The sequence below is a fragment of the Hippocampus zosterae genome, chromosome 12 (assembly GCF_025434085.1).
Source record: "Hippocampus zosterae strain Florida chromosome 12, ASM2543408v3, whole genome shotgun sequence".
Taxonomy (NCBI): domain Eukaryota; kingdom Metazoa; phylum Chordata; class Actinopteri; order Syngnathiformes; family Syngnathidae; genus Hippocampus; species Hippocampus zosterae.
In genome coordinates, this window is record NC_067462.1 from 11273214 (window position 1) to 11299230 (window position 26017).

At 39.8% G+C, this 26017-nt stretch overlaps 1 protein-coding gene across 2 annotated transcripts in view; it reads left to right on the top strand.

The window, feature by feature from the left end:
- pard3bb (par-3 family cell polarity regulator beta b) overlaps positions 1-26017 on the top strand; it is a 121709-nt gene that overhangs the window by 19850 nt on the left and 75842 nt on the right. For both annotated transcript variants that reach the window (XM_052081440.1, XM_052081441.1), the window contains exons 5-14: positions 241-335; positions 4146-4198; positions 9140-9223; positions 10145-10270; positions 12204-12456; positions 13027-13135; positions 15269-15408; positions 15508-15636; positions 23916-24107; positions 24882-25040. In XM_052081440.1, the coding sequence (XP_051937400.1) occupies positions 241-335; positions 4146-4198; positions 9140-9223; positions 10145-10270; positions 12204-12456; positions 13027-13135; positions 15269-15408; positions 15508-15636; positions 23916-24107; positions 24882-25040 (1340 nt within the window). The remainder of the gene's footprint in view (positions 1-240; positions 336-4145; positions 4199-9139; positions 9224-10144; positions 10271-12203; positions 12457-13026; positions 13136-15268; positions 15409-15507; positions 15637-23915; positions 24108-24881; positions 25041-26017) is intronic.

Below are 26017 nucleotides of genomic sequence, written 5' to 3' on the forward strand. Positions count from 1 at the left end.
GCTCATCAAATGTTATTTTGTTTACGCGAATGCAGCACATTCTCTCGTAGAGATTGAAATACCTGCTGGTTTTATTCAGCCGAGTAGTGCATTCGATTATTCATAAAATGTACGATTTGATTTAACAATTCCAAACATTGGATAGCGTTCATAATTGACCAATTCATCGATTACTATCCAATTCCTTTGTTGCAGAATGTACAGAATACTCCTGTAACATGTGCCCTTGTATTTTCACAGACACCCCCCTGCTGGTGAGAAGCAGCAGTGATTCAGCTCTCGGTACTCAGTCAGCAGAGCGTGAATCCTCCCGCCAGGAAGATGCCTCTGTGATGGTAAGACACCAACACTGTATGACGCTTCTCACGAATCCTTGATCCTTCATTTACAACTCTGTATACAGTATCAGAAGAGTGAATTACTTTTTGGACTATTTTTCATCACGTTATCTCAACATTTAGCCTTAGGAGTCAGCATAATATTCATATATCTGTGATCATTTGATTCCGGAGTACAGGACTTGATATGTTATTGTTACAGTTATTCCCTTAACATGGTTGGACAGCACAAATCCAACATGATGTCTTTTGAAAGGCTCTACATGCCTGATTGGGCCCCTGAGTGGTGAGCCTCTTGAGATCTCGCTGTGGACGAGTATTTAATTTTTTTCCAACATCTAATCTCTGGAGAGCAACTTGTTTATGCGGTTCAGTTCTTTTGAGGGATATGGTTTGTTCTTCAAGGTGCTTACTTTTCTTGTCTTTGGGTAGTTGTTGTAACATGTTTCTGACAATGTTTAATGGCGAATCAGGTTATTTGGACCTTATTAACCAGTTGAATGGGTGAGTCTCTTGTCTAGTCAAAGGAACAATTGATTAATAAAAAAAATCGTTTAGATTTGTTCACTGTAAAGATTTACAGTGGATTTCATTTCATTTTTGATTTGTGTCGTTCGGGGATGCGTCTGTGTATAGAGCACCAATCGGTGTATTCCGACGATGTAAAAATCACATTGATGTGATGGATCTGATTTGTGTGTTTATGCTGCACTGAAATTGGCAGATATCTGATTTCGTTTTGCATTTTTATCCACAATTTGGAGAGGCGTGATTCAGACTGTAAGATATCAAATCATATTTTTCCATCTACGCTCCCTGTGACGTACATCCCAGTCGTGCCACTTGACAATATAAAGTTGGAATAGTGTCATTTGAACCATGCAGTGAAAATCCAGTCAATACTTTTTTTTAATGTTCAAACCCCTTTGATGAACACATGTAACGATCAGGCATGCACAACATCATATAATGGCTGCATGTAATTTTTTTTAGGCCACAAGCAGAAAATAATCAGCGTAATTGTTTACAGGGAATTTTGCATGTGCAGTTCGTGAGGCGGGAAAAAGATTTTGCCTTCACAGAGGGTCATTCAGCTTGCTGTGAAGCACAATAACCCTGATGACTGTGAAAGAGAGCTAAACGAGAGGAGGCTGCGCGGCTTGCATGCAGACTTGAATGGATTTTAGCTTATCCCTCCTTATAGAACAGCCGCAGCTCAGGCATGTTGGTGGACAGCCTGCATCAATTCTTGCTCTGCTGCCAGTGTCCCCGAGGACAGATAAAAACACGTGTCTCTGTTCTCTTGATTTGCAAGGCACATTGTTTACACATTGTATCTTTGATTGAGCTCCAGGGCCTTTCCTTTAAACTAAAGACCACTGGTACATGAAAATGACTAGACAAACCTACAATGACTAAGAATGGATTTGATCCTAGTCTTCATATCCCCATTTTCCTTGCCACAATGTGACATCACTTTTTTGCTGTTTCTTTTTGTGTGTCTCACTCATACACATGAAGTCGATTGTCCACTTGCTCTGCCAGGTTCAGATGGAGGTAATGGTCCTGTGTAATTGTTCAAAATGTCACTTGGCCTTTCGGTAAGAGCTGCAAGAGGAAGGAAGCGATGTTCTTGCAGTGAATCTCTCTCTGTTCTCTCCTATTTTTAAAACGCTCTTTCGCTTAGTGTGTTGCGCAGTGGCAGGCTAGTTACAATGTGTTAATCAGACTTAGACTATTTTCTCTTGCCCAGAATTCGACTGGGGATGGGAGTTCTATGCACGACTTTATCGTCCAGCACCTTAAAGTGCGTTTCCGTTTACATTTATGTGTGCGTGTTCTTTCTCTTTAATCGAGTCAGTCAGTGTGGCTTTGAAGTGTACCTAAAACAACTTTAAAAAAAACCCATCACATTATTTTGGAAAAACACATTTACAGTCCAGTACTTAAAAAAAAAATGTGGTGTACATCTATTGCTTTTATGGAGATAATATGAATCACGTGGCACTTCTGTTCTTTGATTTTTTTTTTTTTTTTTTACAAACTGCTGTTTGTAAAGTTATTGGCCCATTTTAATGACTTCAGAGAGCTATTTCTCGATTAAATGGGGCATACAATTATGCACTGATAGACTTTGCAATTAATACTGTATTTCAGGAGTTGCTAATGTAATGAAGGTGTTAGTGTAATGAATGTTACCTGCCACTCTGCCAGTCATTAAGCTAATATGACAGCATCTGCATCTTGGCCCGGCTAATTGTTTTTCAAGTCACCAAAGCCCAAGCATATGTAGTGTATGTGTAATCCGTCAATCACTGTCGGTGCGACTATGGAGTTCTCACCTCTTTTCATTGCCTCACTCGGATATCTTAAGTGAGGTGCACACATAATGATTCCAGGCAGCTTAAACATTTTTTTAATGTGTAAGATGCCGCACACAATAAAGGAACAAGTGTGTCCTTACTGCTTTTACAGTATGTGTGGTGTTTACTCACAATGTCCAACACTTCAAAGTACACACGTTAGCTCGACAGATTTTCACAAGCCTCCTTCTCCACACCAAATGAGCAGGAAAAGATAGCATGGTGTCACAGAACATGGAGACTGCAGAACAGAAAATCCAGTGGTACCTTGACTTAGGAGTGACTCTACTCACAAATGTTTGGAGATATGTGTCGTCGTATGACCGATTTTCTTTTTTGCACTTTAACTGGTTTTAAACTCAAATCACTTGACAACAAGGAGCAGTTTGGCAATGTAACATAGGTTTTCTTCAAAAAAGGCTTCTTGATATTTGGGGAAATTCCCAGTTAACGCAAATCTAAATGTCAAACAAAAATTAGTCATTGTGTATTTAAAACAACCTTGTAACTTTGCCTTAGGAAACTCCTCTAATTTAATGCGATCACAGTATAAAATGCCAAAGATGGCCCTTTAATAAATGGGTATTTTAACATAGATTGTGCACCAACGCCTGTAGACAATATGGCAATACTCACGCGCATATGTTCTTTATCCTCTGTGAAAAACGACTAATAGTACTGCAGCTTCAGGGGTCAGCTGCGAAATGCCTCTTCCCGTGTCTATATAAATGTCTACACATCTGTGTCTAGACCAGGGGTCTCCAACGTGGTGCCCGCGAGCACCAGGTAGCCCGTGAGGACCACACCAGTAGCCCGCCAGTGCTAGGATTGTGATTTGCTCGTAGAAATTATGATTTAAAAATGCAAACATGGGCAGTATTATAGATTCTATAGCTACCTATTTAGCTATCTAACTAGCTAGCTACAGTATACGTCTAGCTAGCTAATGTTCTAATATTATTAAATTTAATTTGTACAAATGTTATTTCAGACGCGTATCAATTTGGTAGCCCTTCACACAATCAGGACACATGAAGTAGCTCTCACTCTCAAAAAGTTTGGTGACCCCTGGTCTAGACCATCTTATACTCCCCACTGGTGGCCAAGGCACAAACACCACACGTACAGAGTGCAACGCTGGAACGGATAATGACATTTCCATTCATTCAGTGGGGAATATTTGCTGCGAAAGGCTCCAGTTTATCTGCGACTTCAATGTGGATAAACATTATTTAAAAAAAAGAGATAAAAAGAAAAGAAGAAAGAAGCAATAGATGCTTGGATGGGCAAATGGAGCAATATTTGAGCTAATTTTCATATTTAAAACAAATGCTTGTATTATTTGTCTGGTCTCCTCCTTTCCCGGGACAGGATTTTTCTGTCGCTTGTTTCTGCTTTGTTGACACTTGGTCACTAAAACATTGTTTGTGTGCTCTCTCAACAGGCTGTAAGTCCAGCTGTTGCAAGACCCCAAGTCAAATATGTTTTCAGTGACAGGTCAGTTTGATGTGCATCTTTCCAATGTTTTATGAGTGCGACATCCACCTTCAAGTAATATAGCTAGTTAAGTACTATCTATATACCGGTATATCGAATATACAATTGATAGCCTCATCTTATGACCACTTGCACAATATTATGATTTGCAGTCAAAGAGGAGCATCAAATAAACTTGCTAAAATCCAAAACCAAGTTGAATTGAGAAGAAAGGTCACAGTAGTCGTGTTCGGATGGACGTGGCCTGATTATCCATTTATTGTGCAGTTATGAAAAGTGTGCCTATTTGTCTTTGTGCATGTTTATATTTTTGTGTCCTACTTGGCCATCTTCAATGTAGATGTAGGCCTTGATCTCCTAATGTAGATCAAGGCCTTTAAAGCCACAGTTAGTATAAAGCTTCCCCATCATTAGCCCACTACAAAAGAGCAAAACAAGGTCGCACGAAGACACACGCATAGAAAATTACCCATGGGATGCATTCAGTATCCTCCACTCCAAACCCTCTCCAACATGTAGGGTTGTTTTGCAAGGAGTAAAAATATCCTGTCTGTTCGTCCATGCATCCCTCCATCCTACCGAGGTTACTGTTAGTTTTGTGGGTATATTAAATATGTATATAAACTTCGCTGCAGTCATAATAATTTTATTTATTCGGGATTAATCTGCATATTTTCACCATTGCTTGCACTCATACACGCTCAAACAAGACAAATCTCAGCATGAAGTAATGTCTAAGTGATTTAGTGGTTTCCGCGCTTGTCGGTGAAACGAGCCTTGAAATTGCGAAACATCATAAACTATGGACCAGGACTACGGCTATAAATATTAGAACTGTAAAGTGTTCTTTAAATCAATGTTTATGTGTTTGATGAGCTGCCAGAATGCATGCTTGCATACCGGCGCATCACCTACTGAAAGTACAGTAATAGAGTATCATCATTTAAATCACAGAACCAGGAAGAGGATGACATCACATTTGAATAAAAACGTCATTTTTACCCAGAGGATGAGATTTACTGCAAATTGTTTTTTGGAATGGCTTTGATAGTCCCACATATTTCCTTCCTGCGAGCTGTTTCTGGAAAAACAGGCGGGGAAGGTCCGGAGTGCTTTTAAAAAACGTGATTCAAAGTGATTGTTCAGATTTGGTATGTTATCACGTCCCTTAAAACAAACAGCTAGTCAAGTTTTCCACACCAGCCCATTCCCTTGCTTTGTGCTCTCATGCTGGAACAGGAAAGAGTTTCCACAAGTTTGAAGTTTAATTAGTCTTGAGTTAAGATGAGGAACCTAAGCGGAAGTACACATATTTTTTAATCTTAACGAATTTGACATATGACACCCATGTGCATGCTTACTTTTTTTCTAATGGTGGTGAACTGCACAGAGCCCCATACACATAAACATATCTCTGCTGACAATCGCAAGTCTCCTCTCTTAAACTAAATGCCACTGGGCATCCAGACGTAAAATACAAAGACGTAAGAGGAGTCGAAGAAGACAAAATGGAAGAAGCTAAGCTAACTAGCCAAGTTATCATCCATTTAATTTGTGGTCGGCTAACAACTGTTGTCATCCATGTTGACCTTTAAGTATTTCAACACGGCTTACATGGCTTCTGGTCCACTTGCTTAGAAGGTATGTCGGGCTCATGAAGTAGTATCCTTGTTGTCGTGTCGAAGCATTTTTTAAGTCCAAGTACGAATACAGATGTACAGTATTGGCACTGTTCCTGGTATCGGTCCGGATCCAGACACATTCCTCTTTAAGGTACATTCTACTTGCAAACCCTTCTCCCGTGAGACACGTTATATACTGTACATTTTCAGCACAAGTGGTTGCTCCTCTATTCATGTCTGGCCACAGCACCAGCTTCACTGAGCTTCGGAATTGGCTGTCGTTCTGTTTCACGTCATAATCATAGTCTGTGACTCCGCCGAACTCTTGATCTCACACGTACAAGGATTTGCAAGCGGGACTATTGAACAACTGTAAAACTTACTCTTGACGGCCTGATGGTTTTCCGAGCACATCAGCGAGGTTAAATCACTCCCTACGCCGCGGGTTTATTCGCTCAGGATAAGAATTTTTTTTAGAGACATCTGAGAATTGAGCGTTTGTTGACGTTTGATCGCAAGAGAGGGAAAATGCTAAAATGTGTCCTGTTTGTCGTTCACTCTCTGCATGTACCTCACTTAAGGGTCACTTCAGTCAACAGTTTTATTGAGAGACTAGCTGGTTCGCCGCCCTCCGGGCGGCTCCTCAGCTAGTTCCTGTGAAAGGCTGGTAAGGTGGTGGTTCGCCGCCCTCCGGGCGGCTCAACAGCTAGTTCCTGCGGATAGCTGGTAAGGTGGGCCTTCGGCCCACAAAAGTGTTGTTGCTTGGTTCACCTTTTTGTTCATCTTCATTGCTTATCGCGAAAATAAAGAGATGTTTAGCTCTACTAAATAACTAACAATTTCATTGCAATGCTTATGGGTAGACAACATTTTTTCGCTGAGATGCCCGCCCGATCATAGTGAGCCACTGCCTGAGCGGCGCAGTGGTGGCGCGCAGCGGCGCGGTCAATTAGGTACGTTTTGAAAAGGGACAGACGGAAGGACAGACCGCGTGCGGGACGACGTGCATTTTATTAAGAGATGTGTCCCAATTCCTTTGACCATATACTGTTCCTATGTTGCAAACTACCGAACATTTGGCTGTCAGAATGGCCCATGACCTAGGCAAAAGATGCACTGCAATGGCTCTAATGGCAAACACCCATGAATCCAACGATACACCCATCATCACATGTAGAAAACTTAGAGAATATCCATTTCAAATATAAATTATTCCTTCTTTTGTCCTTTAATTTGTATTTGCATACATTAACATTTTTGCATGGCATTAACATTTTTCCTGCTTTGCATTCACTCTGCTCCTATTTGGTGGGATGCACTTTGAAGATCAGCTTGTAAAAATGTGGGAGTGCAAAAGGAGAACGATCCATTCAATCCATTAGAAAATAGATGACAAGATGAAAATGCCCGGCTTTGTAATATGCATCCTTTTGGGGGTAATTTCTCCTCTGTATGGATCAGTCTTTCATATCAAGCATCAGTGAAGTGGCAGGTCGAGAACACCTGCTCTTTTCATCTATGTGCGTGCGCGTGCGCGTGTGCGTGTGCGGCCTTTATAGTCTGTTGTCCTTTTGCATTGGTCTCCTTTCTCTTTTTTCACCCAATTTATTCCATCACCTCACACCATTTGTTTTTTTTTTCTCTCGAACATCCTAAAATCAAAAAGGAAATGTAAATGTGTTCCAAGTACTTGATTCTGTATTTTGGTGAGGCTGTAAGAAATCATAGAAGACCTACAGGAAGACATCAGAGGGTGTTTTTCCCCTTGCTTGGATTAATACTATTAGCTTTGTTTAATTAATTCAGCGTTTCCCTCATTTCACTTCATCTTACAGTCCTCACTTGCTTACTTTTTCCTTCTTGTGCTTTTTTTTGTCTTTACTTCTGTCATTCCCAATATTTTTTGACCTCATCCTCTTCATTAGTTTTTAGTGACCGTATAATTCTCAGTGTCATTTTGTGATCATGGTTGTTCATGGTTTAAAAAAAAATCATCGCTATTTATTAATGTAGGACTTCTACTCAAAGGTTCACCTCAGGTCTCACTTTTCCATAACACATGACGCATAGCATACTGTAACATAAGGATAAGCTTGAGTTGGGTGACTTATTTTCCCTCCCTCACCACATTTGTTCACCTTCTTCCTTTCGCCTTCATTTCCTCCGATGATCAGGACGCACCAGCTTTATTTGTTGATACCGTTTCTGGAAGAGAGGCAAGAAGTAATGAGAATGTGTAGCTTTCATTGCTTTCTGTTTCCCACCCACCATGATCAACAGTCGTCTCTCTGAATTCTATCATCATACCTACTGCTCAGTTCAATGGGTGTTTAGCGGATGGGTGGAGGGACTTAAAGAGAGAGAAAGACAAAAGAACATAATTGACGTTGTAACTATAGAGCACAGAAATAAGTTGATGAAAACCTCTCCAGAAAAAAACGTGTACACGGAGTTGGGAGAAGGGCAGGCACGGATTATTGGCTGCACTCTAATAGATAAACTAATCAAAGAAAGACTTCAACAAGCGCTCAGTTTTAAACATCGACGCAATATGAACCAGTTTCATATCCAATTGAGAAAGACATATTCATAGATGACAAACAAGGAAGAGATAAGGGGAAGAAACATTGTTGGCTAATTTCCACATGCAACAAGTGTGCTGTTTGGATGACTTTCAAAAAAGAAAATCCTATCTCTAAAGAAAGGTTTGCGCTCATGGATTAATTTCATATAACATCCTTTTAAACAATGAAGACGTTTGTGAAAGTAATGTGTCAGTCTAGCATGGTATTAACTACGGTACATGTATGAAGAACAGACTCATTTCCAAGGCAGTTCCACAGTCACGGCCCGGTAGTCCAGTGGTTAGCACGTCAGCTTCACAGTGCAGAGGTACCGAGTTCGATTCCAGCTCCGGCCTCCCTGTGTGGAGTTTGCATGTTCTCCCCGGGCCTGCGTGGATTTTCTCCGGGTGCTCCGGTTTCCTCCCACATTCCAAAAAACATGCGTGGCAGGCTGATTGAACACTCTAAATTGTCCCTAGGTGTGAGTGTGAGCGTGGATGGTTGTTCGTCTCTGTGTGCCCTGTGATTGGCTGGCAACCGAGTCAGGGTGTCCCCCGCCCGGAGACAGCTGGGATAGGCTCCGCGACCCTAGTGAGGATCAAGCGGTTCTGAAGATGAATGAATAAATGAGTTCCACAGTCTTTCTTTCACGTTCGAGAATTTTTTTCACATTTCCAATACATGGATTTGTGTTCAGTGTCTTTCAAGGAAATTGACATAATAATCATTCATATTTATTTTCTCAATTTGTAAAGCCTGACCCGAACAGTGGAGATCCTGGGAGGGGACAGTCCTTTGGGAATCCACGTGGTTCCGTACTGCTCATCACTCAGTGGACGGTGAGTTATGTACACACAAACCTAAATATAAAAGAGGCGTTTCATTGTGCTTGTTATTTTGGTGTGGACCGATGCAACTGTGATCAGTGGTACATTTACTTGAGTTTCTTCTCTATAACAGTCTTACCTCAAATCATTTTAACCATTTGAAATGAATGCAAATGGCATCAATCCATTGTAGTTGTAACATAATTAAATAGAATGTAAAGAATTAAACAGTTTTTGTTGTGTGGTTCCCTCTGGTGTGCACATCTTTCCCCACTGTGGGGCATTATAATGCATGTATATGTATACACATTATTAAGACAGTCACAGCTGCTCATTAAGGTGCAATCATAGATATTTTACATAGATCTTAAACAAGATATGCCAGTGAGTATTGCGACTGTGAGTATTGTCTGTCTACATACTGTATGTTGCTCCACAGTTTGTGTTCAAATATTCATTGCCTAAAGGATTGTTTGGCGACATTAACACTAATTTTGTATGCCTGTTGTTGTTGCATTAAGTGTTAGCATAATATTAGCTGACTTTTCCCCAGACAGTTATTTGGTGTTTGGTAAAAGGCTTTGTTTCAGTTTTTGAGGTAAAAGGCTTTGTTTTAGTTTTTGAGTAAACCTCAACTCGGTGTGGCGACAAACAGAATAAATCAAGCACTAGGCCTTAAATTTTGTTTTGTTTGAAAAGTTGTTCACGATCTGCCACACTGCTGCTTGTTGTGAACTCTGTTGCTGTCAGGCGCTTATAGCTCTAATTTTCTCTTACAACTCAAGAACACAAATCTGCTGAGCACCCGAAAGAGGGTCACTGCTAAATCAAGGTCCCACTCCGTATGTACTGTATGCAGACATATAGATAGAAAAACGATGTAAATGGATCAGGGCACTCTGTAATACATTTCACTGGTAACTCTGCTCACAGGTCTCTTGGATTGTATATCCGCGGAGTGGAGGAAGAAAGTCGCTCCAGTAAGGAAGGTTTGTTCCAGGAGGATGAATGCATTGTCAAGATTAACAACACAGACCTCATGGACAAGACGTTTAGCCAGTGAGTTTACTCCTAACTTTGTTTTTCAGGCCTAGATAAAAATAAAAATCCAGGGCCATGGGGTTGACAATACTGTCGTAATTTAGCAAGCAAAAGGACTAGCTAAATAATTTAATTAAAAAAATGAATGCAATCGAATATATAAGGAAGTTATTGTATCCAAAATCTTGAACAAACACGACATTGATTTTCGGTCTGGTCTCTCTTGCCGTTACCTATGATGTTGCCATCCTCTTGTCAGAAGGCTAATTTAACATGTAGCGACATTACAGAACAATACAAAAGACTCTTGGCAGATGTCTGAGGGGTAATCCACGGAGATCACTTTGTGTTTCTACTCATCACATTCTATTACTTTCAGAGAAGATTTGTTCAGGACTCATTTGAGACTTGATGTTTGTCAGTGTTTATTACATCAGTGAAGTACCCAGCAAGTAGGCTAACTTAGTGGGATTTGGGGATCTAACCTAATTATACACATATGAATGTGCCACTGCAAGCAATACACGGACTAGATGCTTGATTACATTCTATTAATGTAAAAAAACAAAACAAAAAAGGTCATCCCTTTTAATTTAACTTATAAGATGATTATCCTGGGTTGCATTGCAAAAATAGGTCTCCATCTGTACATTTTCTGCCTTTCATATTGAATTTGACATATTTCACACACAATGTTTTTCGGGACAGATGACATCGCAAGAGAGTTATCCTTGAATTCGGGGTGTGGGGTTAATACAGGCTATGTAAGTGCATCTTACATAAACATTTAGTTTAATAGTTTAATCCATGAAGGGAAACTCATGCGATGCCGTTTCACCGCACACAGAAAATATGTTTTTATAATTTTGGTAATAGTTTAATTTTTAAAATTTTATTTTCTGTAGGTCGGTAAGGATTGGCCTTTCAAAAAGTATTTTTCTATGTGTTTAATGAATATAATAATGGGCTGAATGTTTTGGTATTGGGATAAGTGAAAATTTGACTAAAATAATTGGCTATTCAGATAAGAATTTTTCAAAAAAATAGCAAATTTGCTTGATTATAGCTACAGATGACAAAAAAGACATTTTGGGCTTAAGAAGAAACAGCCACATTTTAAATTTCCCTTTCGTGAGCCAGTGTGATAGTTTCGACAAATTTCTCCCCATAAATTTTGGCCTATGAGACAAAGTGGTGTGAGGATCAGAGTTGTAATGTTGTGGCTACACTTGAGTAAACCCTCTTTATTAAAAAGTGATCAGTGGGAATGGCATCAGTGTCAGGCTGTCAGCAAGAAAGACTGCAGTCCTTTTGGTCTATTAACTTTAGTGCTGCTAGCGCGGCTAGCGAGGCTAGCAGCACTCAAGGTAATAGACCGAAAGGACTCTGCATGACAGTGTCAGCGTAATGAAGTCGTTTTCTTAGCGCCCTTAATTAGCGATTGCACGTTATTGCAGGACATCGTTGTGCAGTTGTTTACGGTAGCAACAATTTGTAACAGCAATAAACGAGGCACCAAACGCAATCTGGAGTAGAGTCAAGTCAGCTGTTATGCTACGACTTCAAAATAAAAGCGTCATGGTATTACCGGAGGACCCATTTCAGCCTTACTTCTGTATAACATATTTTCTCAAAGTTGCAGTTTTCAAATTAAAGTCAAAGCAAAAAAAAAAAAAAAAAAGATGCCAGATCTGCTTCACAGTACGGTTTGAGGATTATAAATAATTACACATGTCCGTCATCAAACACTCTCACTCACCAGTTTCATGTCAACACTCTGGAAAAAAAAAACATAATTTGACATCAATTGTTGGCCTGTGATGCTGTTTTTTGACATTGTTCCATATTAGTGGCTGCCATGTGTACTTTGTATATTTAATCCACTTTTTCATCTGCAATGGTACCCTGTTTATTTTGATTTTCTGTATTTGTCACTATTCTCCTCTCCCAGAGCCCAAGAAATCTTCCGGCAGGCAATGCACTACCCCATGGTCACTTTGGAAGTACTTTCCTCATCCAACCGAGAACGCTTTGAGAAGAGTCTGATCGGTCAGCTTTTTAGCAACAATTCTAGTCCTGACAGCAGTTCCCAAATTCCCAAAACCAAAGAGCCACCTCCGCCTGTCAAAGCCAAACCTGTGTTCAAGCCTCCCGAGAGTGCCATTGTGAGAGTGTCAGAAGCTGCTGGCTCTCTGGAAGCTGCTGTGAGTCTTAAGCACATCCAAACTAACGTTGTTTCACAATAACATTCAAAACATTATTTAGAAATGTTTTCAAATCTACTTCTACATTTAATTGAAAACAGTGAACACCCGCTATTTGTGGAGGATAGGGTTTGAAATGAATTTATTTTATCAAGGGTCTCCTAATTTGTGTCCTAATATAGTTTTGAATTAATACAAATGCAAATATTTTTTTTCTGCTATTATTATTCCACTGCTTTTACTGACTTAGGTTTTTGCTGTGATACCAGTTCAGTTTGGTTTCAATCGCCTACTAGAACAGAGATACTGTATCGTATACAAATTTTGATACCAAGGCCATAGTGGTTTATCTTACACTACCTCTTTGTTTTGTAATATTTTAATTTCAATTAACATTGGAAATGTTGATGTTTCCTATATGTTACTTATGTGCTTGAAAGTCACCAGCCATTTCAATATCCTGGGAGTACCTTTGGCAGTGTATGTCCTCTGCAGTCTATACTGTATTGCTATTTGATCTTTGTTACCACTGTAAACTATTTAACACTGTTCTCTTTTCTGTCTACCCAGAGATCTAAAGGAGGGAGTGAGAGCTCGCTCTCAGAAAAAAGCCCTGCCCTTTCCAGTCTGATGGCCAGTAAGAAAGGAGGACGCAGATTAAGAATTGACCTGAAGAAAGGTAAATTATACCACATATTTTTGAAACATGGATTTACACTCATATCCAAAATGTTTTAATCCGACTCTGCCTCTCAGCACTGATACACGAGGTGGGGGGGAATGATATAATAGAAAACGAGGACAAAAAAACAATTATGCAGTCAGTCCTGTTGTGTAAAATTGCTTGTTTAATCCTTGTTTCACAGTTATAAAGAACTTGATTCTGTAGGGGCCATCTTTGCCAAGTATGTAAACACACAAGGAATTTGCTTTCACAGTTACAACCAGTCCAGAGGAACATGAACAAAACAATGGCCAACTTGTAGTCGTATTATTGACCACATCTCATATATTTCAGGCCTTCGAATGTATAGTGTCGCTGTTTTTTTTTGTTCCCTCTCGTGCCCTTTTCCCTTCCTACTGGATCTCTCCTTCCTCTCTATCTTCTTGACTTGTTCTCTTCAAGGTCTATTAAGTCTTTATTGATCTGTTCATTTCTGCTGATATGAATTCATAGCAGACCTAACTGCTGACTTGGCACTGCTAAAGAGACCAGACTAAATGAGGTCTATAAAACACACAACCAGCCTGTGTATTGGACTCTGGCATTCATGTTTGAGTGCTTTCTTACATATTGCGTGTGCGCGTGCGCGTGTGTGTGTGTGTGTGTGTGTGTAAGAGCCTGTTTTTCACTGATTAGTATTTTAATCTTCCTCACTTCTCTTTCCAGAACATTCACTCTTCTGCTGCGTTAGTCCTATACCTCATTTCCGCTTTACTGTTCTGTACTTCACCCCCTGCCCCCGCACACACACCTGAACTCTTTGCAGATACAAGCCACCTGTTTAAAGCAATGCACACACTAACTTCTGTCTTATGTGCAGCACAAAGCATATTGCAACATTTGTTTGGTTCCAACTCATTCTGAAGTAATTTTCTTCCCCATGCGGCCTACATGTGAGTGTTAGGTTGGAAATTAAATGTGGTCAGGTGCATTGTATAGCTTGTGTTTGCGTTATTGCCCAGCGACAACCGCGCAAGAATTCATCACAAACCTATTTTGTTTACTCTTTTTGGGCCATATTGCTTGAGTATCACAAAAGGCCACACTGAGACCAATGGGAGGAGACATTAGTTCAAAAGTCTAACAATTTGGGATTTTTACGATGGACCTCAAAAGTGACAGAAAAAACTGATGAAAGTCTCAACCGATGGGACATGGCGCGGGACATCTGCGGTGCTCACACATTGGAATGTTGGAGCGGGACTGGCTAACTGCTATTGTCATGTGTTATTCTAGGCAGAACGTTCTATTAGAAGCATGACTTATTTTATTGCATGAATGGCAGTAGATGGGTACACAGCTTTATATACCTTTTGCAATCTAATGTGGGAGTACTTATTGGTTCTGCCTTTGCCTATATTTTGTTGGCTAGTTGAATAAAATTACATACTTATAATTAAATAGTTGCTGCATGACAAATTAAGTAAAATTGGATAATTTCCTGCGGCAACCATGGTGATCGGTTCCGGACTATGGATAAGAATCACTCATTTCAATGATTGCTTGTTTAATTAACACAAGTTTTATGATGGTAAAAAGTGGAGTATATATATATTATTTTACTTTTTCCCCACTTTAAATTACTTTAATGTGACAAAAAGTGGACAACTCGTGTGACGAATCGGACACATACCGGTGCATATCTGTACATATTCTATGTTTAGATCTATTTTTGGTTTTGTGTTCTGTTAGTGTTGTGGTACATGCTGTCGTTCATGCGGACGGGACAGAGTCAATTCCCGGCGAGTGCTCTAATACCCAGCCATGGCCAATCCCAAACCCAGTTACCAACAACAATAACACAAATGAATAAATAAATAAATATGGTGGGATGTGTCAAGAGTGAATACAGTGTGAAAAGTGTGACAAACAAAACATGCAAGTGAACAACTGTGACAAACCGTGATGGGACAACCCGAAAGTCTCAAGAATTGTTTTTTTCGTCTTGACTAATCTTTACTCCGCATGAATTCTTTTTTTTGTTGTTGTTGTTTTTTTTGTCTATAGTGAGAGATGGATCCAGAAAGTTTCTACTTGAATGAAAGGAGTAACCAATATTTTGTATGTTCATGTCACTCACTGTTCTAGGTTCAGAGGGTCTTGGATTTACAGTGGTAACTAGAGATTCGTCAGTTCACGGTCCTGGTCCAATTCTTGTCAAAAACATTCTGCCACGTGGGGCCGCTGTCAAAGATGGACGCTTGCAATCAGGAGACCGCATATTGGAGGTAAAGATAATCAGCAGATCAGAACTTTTCTTTTTTGCTCCTATATTAATATTCCTGATGTTTATGATACCGTCTATTTAATGGCTTCTTTCTCTCCAGGTAAACGGTGTTGACATAACAGGTGTCGGACAGGACGAACTGGTGTGCATGCTGCGAAGCACACGGCACGGAGAGAGTGTGTGTCTTGTGGTTTTACGACAAGAAGACATGTTTCTACCCCGTGAGATGGTAAGGTTCAGTTAATGCTTTATTTGGAGACCCTTGGTGACTTCCTGAAACTGATCATAGTAATAATATATTTCTCATCAACTATTCCTTTCCATTTCATGTCATATAGTGGTTTTCTTCCTCTAATTAAAGAGTCACTCTTTTCAATCCTTAACAACTTGTGCCTTGATTGTTGTCTCTCTCTCTATACATATATATATATATATATAGAGAGAGAGAGAGGCATGAACGAATGGCATAAGAGATGCCATGTGATTGTGCGGTGCATAGTGAGCGCCTCACATTGAAGGTAATTTTGTTACTTTATCAGCGGTGATTTACCAATTAATAAAATGCACATACATTCATTCTGATTCTCAGTCTGTCTTTTTCTTTTTTTTTCTTCTTGGAAAATGTTTTCAACTTTGCTGTGAGACCTGACATCAAATAATGCGATTTTTATTTATATTTCACCCAGGGCTTATTTCAAACCATTTCGAGGTAACAAACAATACATACAAATGAAAAACACTATGAATCATAGAATAGAATGCTTCAGCACAATAATACACGATGTTTTGGTCAAGTTCACACGCTTGTCCAGAGAGGGCAACTCTATTCAGTTAATGAATCGACTTCAGAGCTGATTTTCATTTGTAAGGAAGTAATTAATTAATATTCCATGAGCACTGTATGCGACAGTTCGAAAAGGCAATTTTTTGCACGTGTAGAGAGTTCATGTACCGTACCGTTACACCCTTTTGCTCTTGGGGCATCGGACATTCAATTATTCCAGAAGCTCTTGTTTCTTCCGAGGTGGTGTTTGGCACCCAGTGCACTAAAGTAATCTCGAGTTTGGTTTCTACAAATGAGAATGCAAATGCTATCTTGGAAAAATTGACTGTGGTGATTATTTGAATTGGAAAATAAGGCAGATCAATCGATATGGCTCCGGCTCGACGGCTTGGAATTGAGGAATGAATGTGAAAAATGGATGGATTGACTCTCCATTACAGTTAATCGTGAGAACTGATTAATTATTCGGGTGAACTGCAATTTCTCATAGAATAGCTTAGCTCAGCTTGAATATGTCAATAAAGTAGTAATGCGTTGGTGTTTGTGTGTTTTGGACATAATTATTTTGTGACAGTGTATAATCAAGGATACAGACAAATGGCACAGAATAGAGAATTCAACCATGATTATGGTTGCTTATTTTTATTTTTATTTTTTTAATTGACAACAAGCAATGAGACTATGCAGGAATAGACCACATCTGTGTGTTTTTGCTCAACGCATTAAAGGTTGGACGGACAGTCTCACAGTTGAGAGTTGCTTTATGAATTTAAAATGCATGCAAATTATTTCGGTCTCTTGGCAGTGTCATATTTTCCCGAGATCAGGTTCTTGCCAAAATAGATGTCGTTAAAAAAGATCAAAAGATGCAACATACGTAACCGCAGCTAACGGCACTTCATATAACCCAAGCCCCGTCAAGTATTAAGTGGACAAACAGGTAGATGTCAGAAAGGGTCTTTTCCAGTTTTTCTGAAATTCAGATTTCTAAACCATTGTAGTAATGATTGACAGATTCATGTTGAGGGAAATGCCAACCTGCTGGATGTTGCATAAGTGTACACACCTCCCACTGCCTTTTTTTCCATTTTTTTGTGCAAGGTAGGAGAACAAGTGTGTTGTGATCATGAGAAAAGATTATCCCGTTTATGTGAGAGAAATGAGTAAAATCATGTTAAAAAAGCCACTGATGCTCAGTGTTAGCCATGCATTGAGTCAGTCACGCAGAGAGCACTTTTCTTAGTTGTTCATAATTAACTCTGTTCATAATTTTGCCTTCAAATCAATATTGTTATTTTTTTTGGTTTTGTTTTATCGTTTAATGTGTCACAAAATTAAAGATTAGAATCAAAGTTGCTCTCCTGCATTTTTAAAATGTTCATTTTCTCCAGTTTTTGGTCCCAAACCATTGTTCTTCGTTCAAAACACCCCATGTTCTACTGTTGATTACCTAAGAGTGTAAAAAGTGAGAAGCAACCATTTTATTCACGGTATTTATTTTTTAAAGAAGAGACCGTATCCTTCTTTAAAAACTGCCTGCAGTGAATGAGTTAATTGTAATTGCTAGTTCATGGCAGGTTGGTTGTGTACGGGAAATTGAGCCAGAAGAAGAACCATGATGAAATAATGGATCCATTTTGTCGATCTCCTCCCCCATCACTGCTGATGTTTCACTTCAGACCACCATCTGGTGTTGTATGTTAACATCTGCGCTCAGTGGAGTACAAACACATTACTATATTTGTACAGCCAAAATACACACTGGCACCCAGTCACCTCTTCCAAAGCATATCATCATGTTAATGAACACAATGTACAGTATGTATCAACCCCCATGCCATCCATCTTGCTACCAGTTCTGCATCACAATTGTTCATGCATAATACATTTCAAGAATGAGAAATTCTGCATTTAAGATGGCCACCCCCTTTAAAGAAAAAATAAATACACCCAAAGAGAGCTTCAAAGGTATTGATTACACCAGATGGACCCTAAAGCATATCCTGTCAGTATTAAGACGACATATTGAGAAGCAGCTTCATTCTGCTCTCCCATACCTGACACTATTCCTGTGTTTGCATTGGTAACGTTACCATTGTGACCTCATACAACCGTCTTTATACATTTCCCCATCTGCTGTGCCCTCAGAGACTTATGTGTGCACATGTACACACAACTCCAAGGCAGCTTAGTGTCTCTGTTGGACTTCCCGTCCTCTCAGGGGGATTTCAGCTGAGAATGGTCTCTTTTCTTTGTTGTTTCTTGTCTCCCCGTATCCCTTTTTACTATCATTTTTATCATGGGCTGTGTTGTAGACATTTTAAATGAATAAAAGTCGCACATGGACGGCACGGTAGGTGACTGGTTACTCATGTGTGGAGTTTGCATGTTTGTCTCCCCCCCCCCCCCCAAAAAAAATGCACGGTATGTTAATGAACGCTCTAAATTGTCCGTAAGTGTGATTGTGAGCATGAATGGCTGTCTGACTATGTGTGCCCTGCGATTGGCTGGCAGCAAGTTCTGGATATGGCCCGCCTTCTGCCCGAAGACAGTTGTGATACGCTCCAGCATGCCCGCGACCCTCATGAAGATAAGCAGTTCAGATATTGAATGGATGGAAGTGTCACACAAGCGTAACAAGACTTTAACCTCTATCATCGTTTCAACAAAAAGAAGTGTTACCAACATGTAATGAAACACCATAAAACACCAGTGAAAATGGCTATCGTTGTTTGCTTGAGGTGCTCTTTGGAAGGTTCCAACATATTTAGCAGACACATCCTTTGGAAAGCAAAAAAAAAATTATAGTTTTGGTGAGATCATTTTTAATCTTTAAAAAAAAACAACTGCCCGTTTTGGCACGCAAACCTTTGTCAGGGTGTCAGTTAAAATGAAACATGACTTCAACATTGGTAACAAGAGACATCCTGCATGAGGATACTGGATTCAAGGCCCACTGCGCACCAGCATACTGTAATATGTTCATTTTTTTTCATGCAAACAGCTGCTGGTATCCCCAAAAACCTGTGAGCTGATTCACTCGCATCTCAAGGCACCACTGTAATAATAAATTATTTCATCTTCCTTTTGTGGTCTGCCTGCTGTTTTTGCCCTGTAGGGCAGTAATACTATTTCGACTGCCCACCATTAAACTAGTCCTGTTGGAGCCTCTACCTTTTGGCATTTAGGTAATCATGGGAGAAGTGTGTTGAGTGATTTGACAGCAGGCGCTTAAGTTGAGTAGGCACAAATGGGAAAGTTATTTCCAGAAGTTAAAAGCAGAAACACTTTGAAAGGCAATATTGCAGATGACGGAACCAACTTTTGATAAAACAACTAAATGCACCTATACCTGTGGGTAATGTTTTTACAGAATTCATCATGTCTTGAGAATGCAATCCTTGCACTAAGACCTGTGGCAGTTAAGAGCCCCGCCTAAACTAAAGTGAACAAACTCCATCCATTTTCTAATCCACTTTTGCTCACGAGTTCGCGGGCTGAACAAACACGAACCGCTTCACTGTAAAGTATATGTTGTATTGCCCATATTTTTCAAGTTTTCTTCCCGTATTTCTGCCTTTGACTCATGTAAATGATTTGTGTGCATGCGTTTTAGTTGACTAAGGTTACTGTGATTTATGTGGAGTCGGTCATGCTTAGTTTGATAAATCATAAGTGCAACAGTAGACAAACTGACACCTGTTAATGGTACAAAATCCAGTTGATCCATCATTGCAGTAAGCCATTTAAATGTTAAACGACCAGCGTGGGGAGGTTCATTTGCAAACATCTTTTTCTATAATGAGATACATTTGAGAGAGTACCTGCAAGAGCCAACAAAAAAAACCCACATCCATAAGGTAGGAGTGTTTGTTCTTTTATTTTTGTATTCTCCAGTGATTTGATCTCTTATACAGCCATTATTAAACAACAGTTGGCTGTGAAACATACTGTATATCTGACAACAATGTGTTAAATATCTATAAGAACTCATTGCAACAGTTGTATCATTCTCTGAAATGTTCTGCTTTGTTTATTATCTTGATTTCAGACCCAAACGCACACACACTGATTAATGGTGCTGCCTCCGTCTGCTCTTTTCTCTTAAAAAGCACTGAAGAAGTCACTAGAGGTTATGCTTATGTATTGTGTAACAAGGAGGTGGTATTAATTAGCTAGATAAACAACTTAGCATGCTTTGCATTTTTGTCATATTCTATGAGCACTCTCACAGCCCATGAGGGTTGTGATGGGGGCTTTTCGGTGGTGTCCTCACCAGCTGCTGAGACTGTTGGTTCAAGTTATGTACAAAGTACCTCCAAATTTGTCTTCTCACCCATTTTTTGTTGTTGTTATTCTAGCAACATGCTGAATACTTAAAAGATTATCGTAATTAAGGATGTCAAAATAAAATCGTGTAGCAGTAGTCGTAACTGAAATGTTTCATGGTAAATGATAGCTCGAAATAATTTTCAGTTCCATTATCTGTCAGCAGTTCTTCCTGGTGTTTATCTTTTCTGTCTGGGGTTGTGGTTCCTCTTATCCTGTCTAGACACTGACACTCTGATGGGGGCACTGAGCAGGAAGGAACATTGTAGTCACAGAGTATTTGTAATCCCTGCACTGTATATCCATATGAAATGAATATTTCCAAAGTCCATGAAAACTGAAAAGGAATGTCTTGTTGATATGACACGCAACAGAGAAGAGTGTTGTTAACAAACCTGCCTAATTTGAATGATGAAAAATATCAGCAAACATATAAAATGGCGCTTAAAAATCCTTTCCGTTAGCTTACCTCTCAAAGGCTGTGTGGCCGGGGTGGCTGTCTGCTATAAGTGAGAAAATGTTCCCTGCTGAAAAATGAATGCTACTTTCTCATGCACTAGCACATCACTTTGCCGATAAATCCCGATATGTTGGAGCCATGAAAACAAAACCACCTAAAGCCTCCGGTGACTGGAATAGATTCCATACACACTGCGACAGGAACTGTGTAGCAGCACCTTTTATAAATTGTGTAGCACTGGCGCTACCAAATTTTTCAGTTGGTCACACCATACAGGATTTTGTCGCACCATTTTGGTGAGGTACAGCATCACCATATTTGCTGATGTGTTGTCATGTCATGTGTGACACGGTGGTCGACTACTTACCACATCTGTCTCATAGTGCAGAGGTCATGGGTTTGATTGCGGGCCGCGGCCTTCCTGTGTGGCGTTTCCAATATTCTCACCGTGCCTGCGTGGGTTTTCTCTGGGTTCGCCGGTTTCCTCCCACATCCCCAAAACATGCATGGTGGGTTCTTGGAACACTCAAAATTTTCCCTGGGTGTGACTGTGAGAATGAATTTGTCTCCAGGTATGTGTGCCCTGCCATTGGCTGGCAATCGGTTCAGGGAGTACCTCGCCTAGTGCCCCGTGGCCGCTAGGATAGGCTTCAGCACGCTGCGTGACCTTGAGGATAGAGCAGTTCAGATAACGGATGTCCGTATCTGATGCACAGTATCTTAGGAGTTCTCATGAACTGATACACTTGAATTTTTACCAATTTGGGGTACGATCATATGGAAAAGTGACACACTTTCTTCTGTGATATCTTTAGCATTCCCATCCTGCAAAGTGGGAAATATTTTTCATATTGATGATATGATATAATACATCGAGTACAATGTGGATTTTAATGCACCTTCATCACATTTCTCATACCACAGTTTCGTAAGATGTAAAGGAAAATTATAATGGTGACATTGTTTATGTTCAATGCATGTTTTCTGTAATTATCTTCAATCGTATAATGTATTTATCAGAAAATCTCTGAATTCAACTCACACGGTCTTTAATTTCAAAGACCAGCCTGTTTTGTGTTTACACTCCACCTCGTGGGCTCTTGCCTCTTGTTTGGTGAGAGTTTCTACTTTGCTGATAAGAGGCATGTCAAATTTGTGCATCTTAGTCTCCGCTGCTTTATAGAAGATGCCCCTGCTACAGCTCTATTTTTAAGGCTATGTGCACCCTGTGAGCTGTGTAGCCCTGGAAACCGGTCCATGTCGCATCTTGTTGAACCTTTTAGCTGTCATCACGTATTCCATTTGCAATTGCTACATGGATAATGATGGATGCCTATTATGTCTGTGTTCACCTGAGGCAGAGGACTGACAGATTATTCCTGTACCAGTTGTAGCTACAGGCGAGTTGCAAATGGGAATGATTCCGTTGCTTGGGAACATGTGTTTAGTGTACAGTACTTTGATGATGAATGTTCTGCTGTGCTTTGAACGGCTTTGCAGAATGATTAACATACACGCTCAGTTGTAGCTTTGGGGAAGCCTTGATGATGAAAAGCAAACAGGAGACCGTGAGGAACAGGATTTTCCTGTCAGTAACATGTTTACATTTGTTGGTTATGTGGGCACCTTGCTATGCTAAAACTGTTAGCAAGATTTGATTGTAGCCTCACCTCACTCATACCCTCCCCCCGTGTCCCTGACAAAGCCACACTCCTCACTAACATGCTCTGTCAACAAGCTAATGTTCGCCATGACTGCTACATTGCTAGCATGAATTATTCACAATGGAGACTAAAGATTAAATGGTTTCGTTTAATCAAGATTGTTGTAGTTGACAAAAACAAAATAACTAAAATGGAAAAAACGTATTTGTTAATGAAATTTAAAAAATGCTTCAAACTAAAACGGCATTGTCTCTGGTTGTTTTTCCTCAGGCGTGGTGATTTTGTACAAATCATATTATGGGTACAAGATGGGAGCGGGGCTGATTTATTTTTTATTTTTTTATTTTTATTCCTACACAGAACATTTTACTCTTGGACTGTCACACAGACAGGTTTCACGAATACGGCAAAACGTGTTTTAAAATAAATATTGTAAACTCCCCTTTTACAGACAGTTAAACATTTTAATGTGGATTCTTCTATTTTCTTGACCGATTTTTTTATCATCACAGTTTGACCTGATTCTGCATATAACGTATTTGACTACACAGAAAACATGAATACATTTTTTTCAAACAAATTTTTCCCACTCTTGTCACTATTGTTATGCTGAGAAATATGCAGTGTGTCCTTGGTTTACAAGCACACCGACAACATTAGGAACAGTGAAGAATTAACTACGTAGTATGCGCAGCGCCATGGTTAAGCGGTATAAGAAGACTCCTGCAAATCAATCGATTTAATTGTTTCATATTTATGGTCCAGAAATATTTTTTATTTAAATATTTACTATTCTTATGGCTTTACTACTGCCTTAGTAGTAGTTAACTTTGGGTTAGACTGTCACCATAGAAATGCTCTTTTGTAAATCATGGACCCTGACAAAAGACGCACAGTACTTCCTCTTCCAGTGGCCATGGATGTTTACTGTATATACTCAACAACAGAGAGTGTCAGGCATCTGTTAGGGGTAAGCCATTTCTTCAGTTGTGAGTGTTCCGTTTTATTAAAATTCTTTGTATGAGAGTTTTCATTTTTGAGTATAAGACTGGACAATTGGCTTTGGCTTTCCCCTTGTAATTTTTGTGTTGGTGCTTGAACAATGTGTGTGGTTGTGGTACAAGCGTGTTGCAAAGAAGTGAGGTAAGGTAACATGCGTGCGCTTTGGGTGACTAACAGCAGATTCTTAAAAACGAACCATTTGTGTTGTTTTAATGGTAAATTGAGAATGATTCATGTCCCTCTCTTGCTGTTTTCCTCTCTTACTTTAGAAAGATGAGGGGTCCCATGACTCTGGCTTAATTTTGGAGAATGGAAAGGAGCAGCTCATGTTCGAAGTGCCACTCAATGACTCTGGGTCAGCAGGTTTGGGTGTCAGCCTCAAAGGAAACAAGTCAAGAGAGACCGGAGAGGACTTGGGAATTTTCATCAAATCTATTATACATGGAGGGGCTGCTTACAAGGTGACTGACCCACGCGTTTCCCAAATGAATGCATTCATTTGAAGTTGTTTTGTCATTATTCTTCTCTCGGCTCTCTTGGTATGTGTTGATTACGTTGATTCGCTGGTCAACAACAAGAAACTCTGACGAAAAAATAAACTATATTCACAAGATGTGCACATACATGCAAACCTTTGCCGCTCAGCGAGTTACGGCCTTTAAGGTAAATGGGAATTTCAATACACCTAATCCATATCAGATAACCTTTTTGAAAAAATAACTTTTTTAGTGCACAGGCAATGTTCAAGTAACATTTTAGCATTTGTAAGAGTAAGACCAAGTAAATGGTAAAGTCAAGTAAAAAATTTGATCAAACACAGCATTCTGACTAATAACACATTTGTGGAATATGAATTAAGCAACAAAATCCACCTGTTTTCATCCATTTCAGTGGGCTGCCATTTTGCCTTGTACTGCCACTTCCTGTTGACTGAAAATGACATCACAGTGCCCCAGGGGTCAAGTGTTGCGACCAATCTCGCCTGTTTTCTGGGTTTGTCATATGACGTACGTTACCTGAGTCCTGTGGCACTGTGATGTCATTTTCACTCGACAGTCAAGTGGGTTGGGCTTCAGCTCATCGGTGACCCTAAATGAAAACGGTATTATGGAATAGAACCAAAAGAATACTTGTCAGCTACTAGTGCTCTTTTTACCTTTACTTTCCCATAATAACATGGTGCTCTTGACCCATAAATGAAGCTTATCCAATTAACACATGTGTTTGTGCTATAGGATGGACGCCTGCACGTCAATGACCAGCTGGTCGCTGTGAATGGAGAGTCTCTGCTTGGACGCTCCAATCATGTGGCCATGGAGACACTCCGCCGCTCCATGTCACATGAGGGAAATGTAAGAGGGACCATTCAGCTTGTGGTGATGAGAGTTGTGAAGGTACACACGCATGAACGCACGCACACAAGCACACAAACAAATTACTTTTTTGTGGCATTTTAGTTGTGACCAATAATTGCTTTAAATGGACGAAAATTCTATTTGCAAAGAAAACGCACTCGTACTCATTTATGTCACGGTTTAGCTAAAGCCTGTCCCAGGTGGTAATGAGCGAGAAGCGTGTTACACCATCGGACTGGCCGTCAGCCAGTCAAAGGGCATACAATATATATAGAAATAACCATTCACAGCTTTGGACAACTGAGTCTTCTAATATATCTTAAGATGCATATTTTTGGAATGTGGGAGGAAGTCAAGAGTACTCAGAGAAAGAACCATGCAAGCACGGTAAAGTAAAATTCCTTTTCACGGGTTAGTTGCTTCCTTCCACACTGACTTTTCTGTGCTTTTAACTCCATTTATACTTGACACTAGGCCCCTCTGCTCTCTTTTCTGCTCTTACCAGCTAACTGCAAAAGAGCATTTGCACTGGTTTTGTCCTTGTGCTTTTGTGAGTGAGCGTGTGTGACTTGGTGCTCATCTCTCAGCTGTATCTCTTTTCTTTATAAGTCAAAAAAGGCTCTTTTCATCCTGGCTGCTATTCAGCAGATCCACTTTGCATCACTCTGTAGAATCTATCAAGGGCCTTGTGCACAGTAGGCTTGACTCGAATGTAAATGTTTTTTTTGGAGTGGGGTTTGCATTGGGTGCTGATAGTGGAGGGGAAGTACATATCAGAGGTGTTTAAATAAGTTTTATTGGACAGCGATGATGTGCATCATACACTGAAAACATAAAGGACAAAATAGAGGAAATACTGCTCACATTTCTTAAAATATATATTTTGGTCTGTAATTTTGTGCTCACACTTGTGGGCAAATTTATCTCAAAACAAAAAAAAAAGTTTCAAACAAACAAGGCATCTTCTATGGAAGACTGGAAATGAAATTATTAAATCAAGAGTATGGATCCTTTTC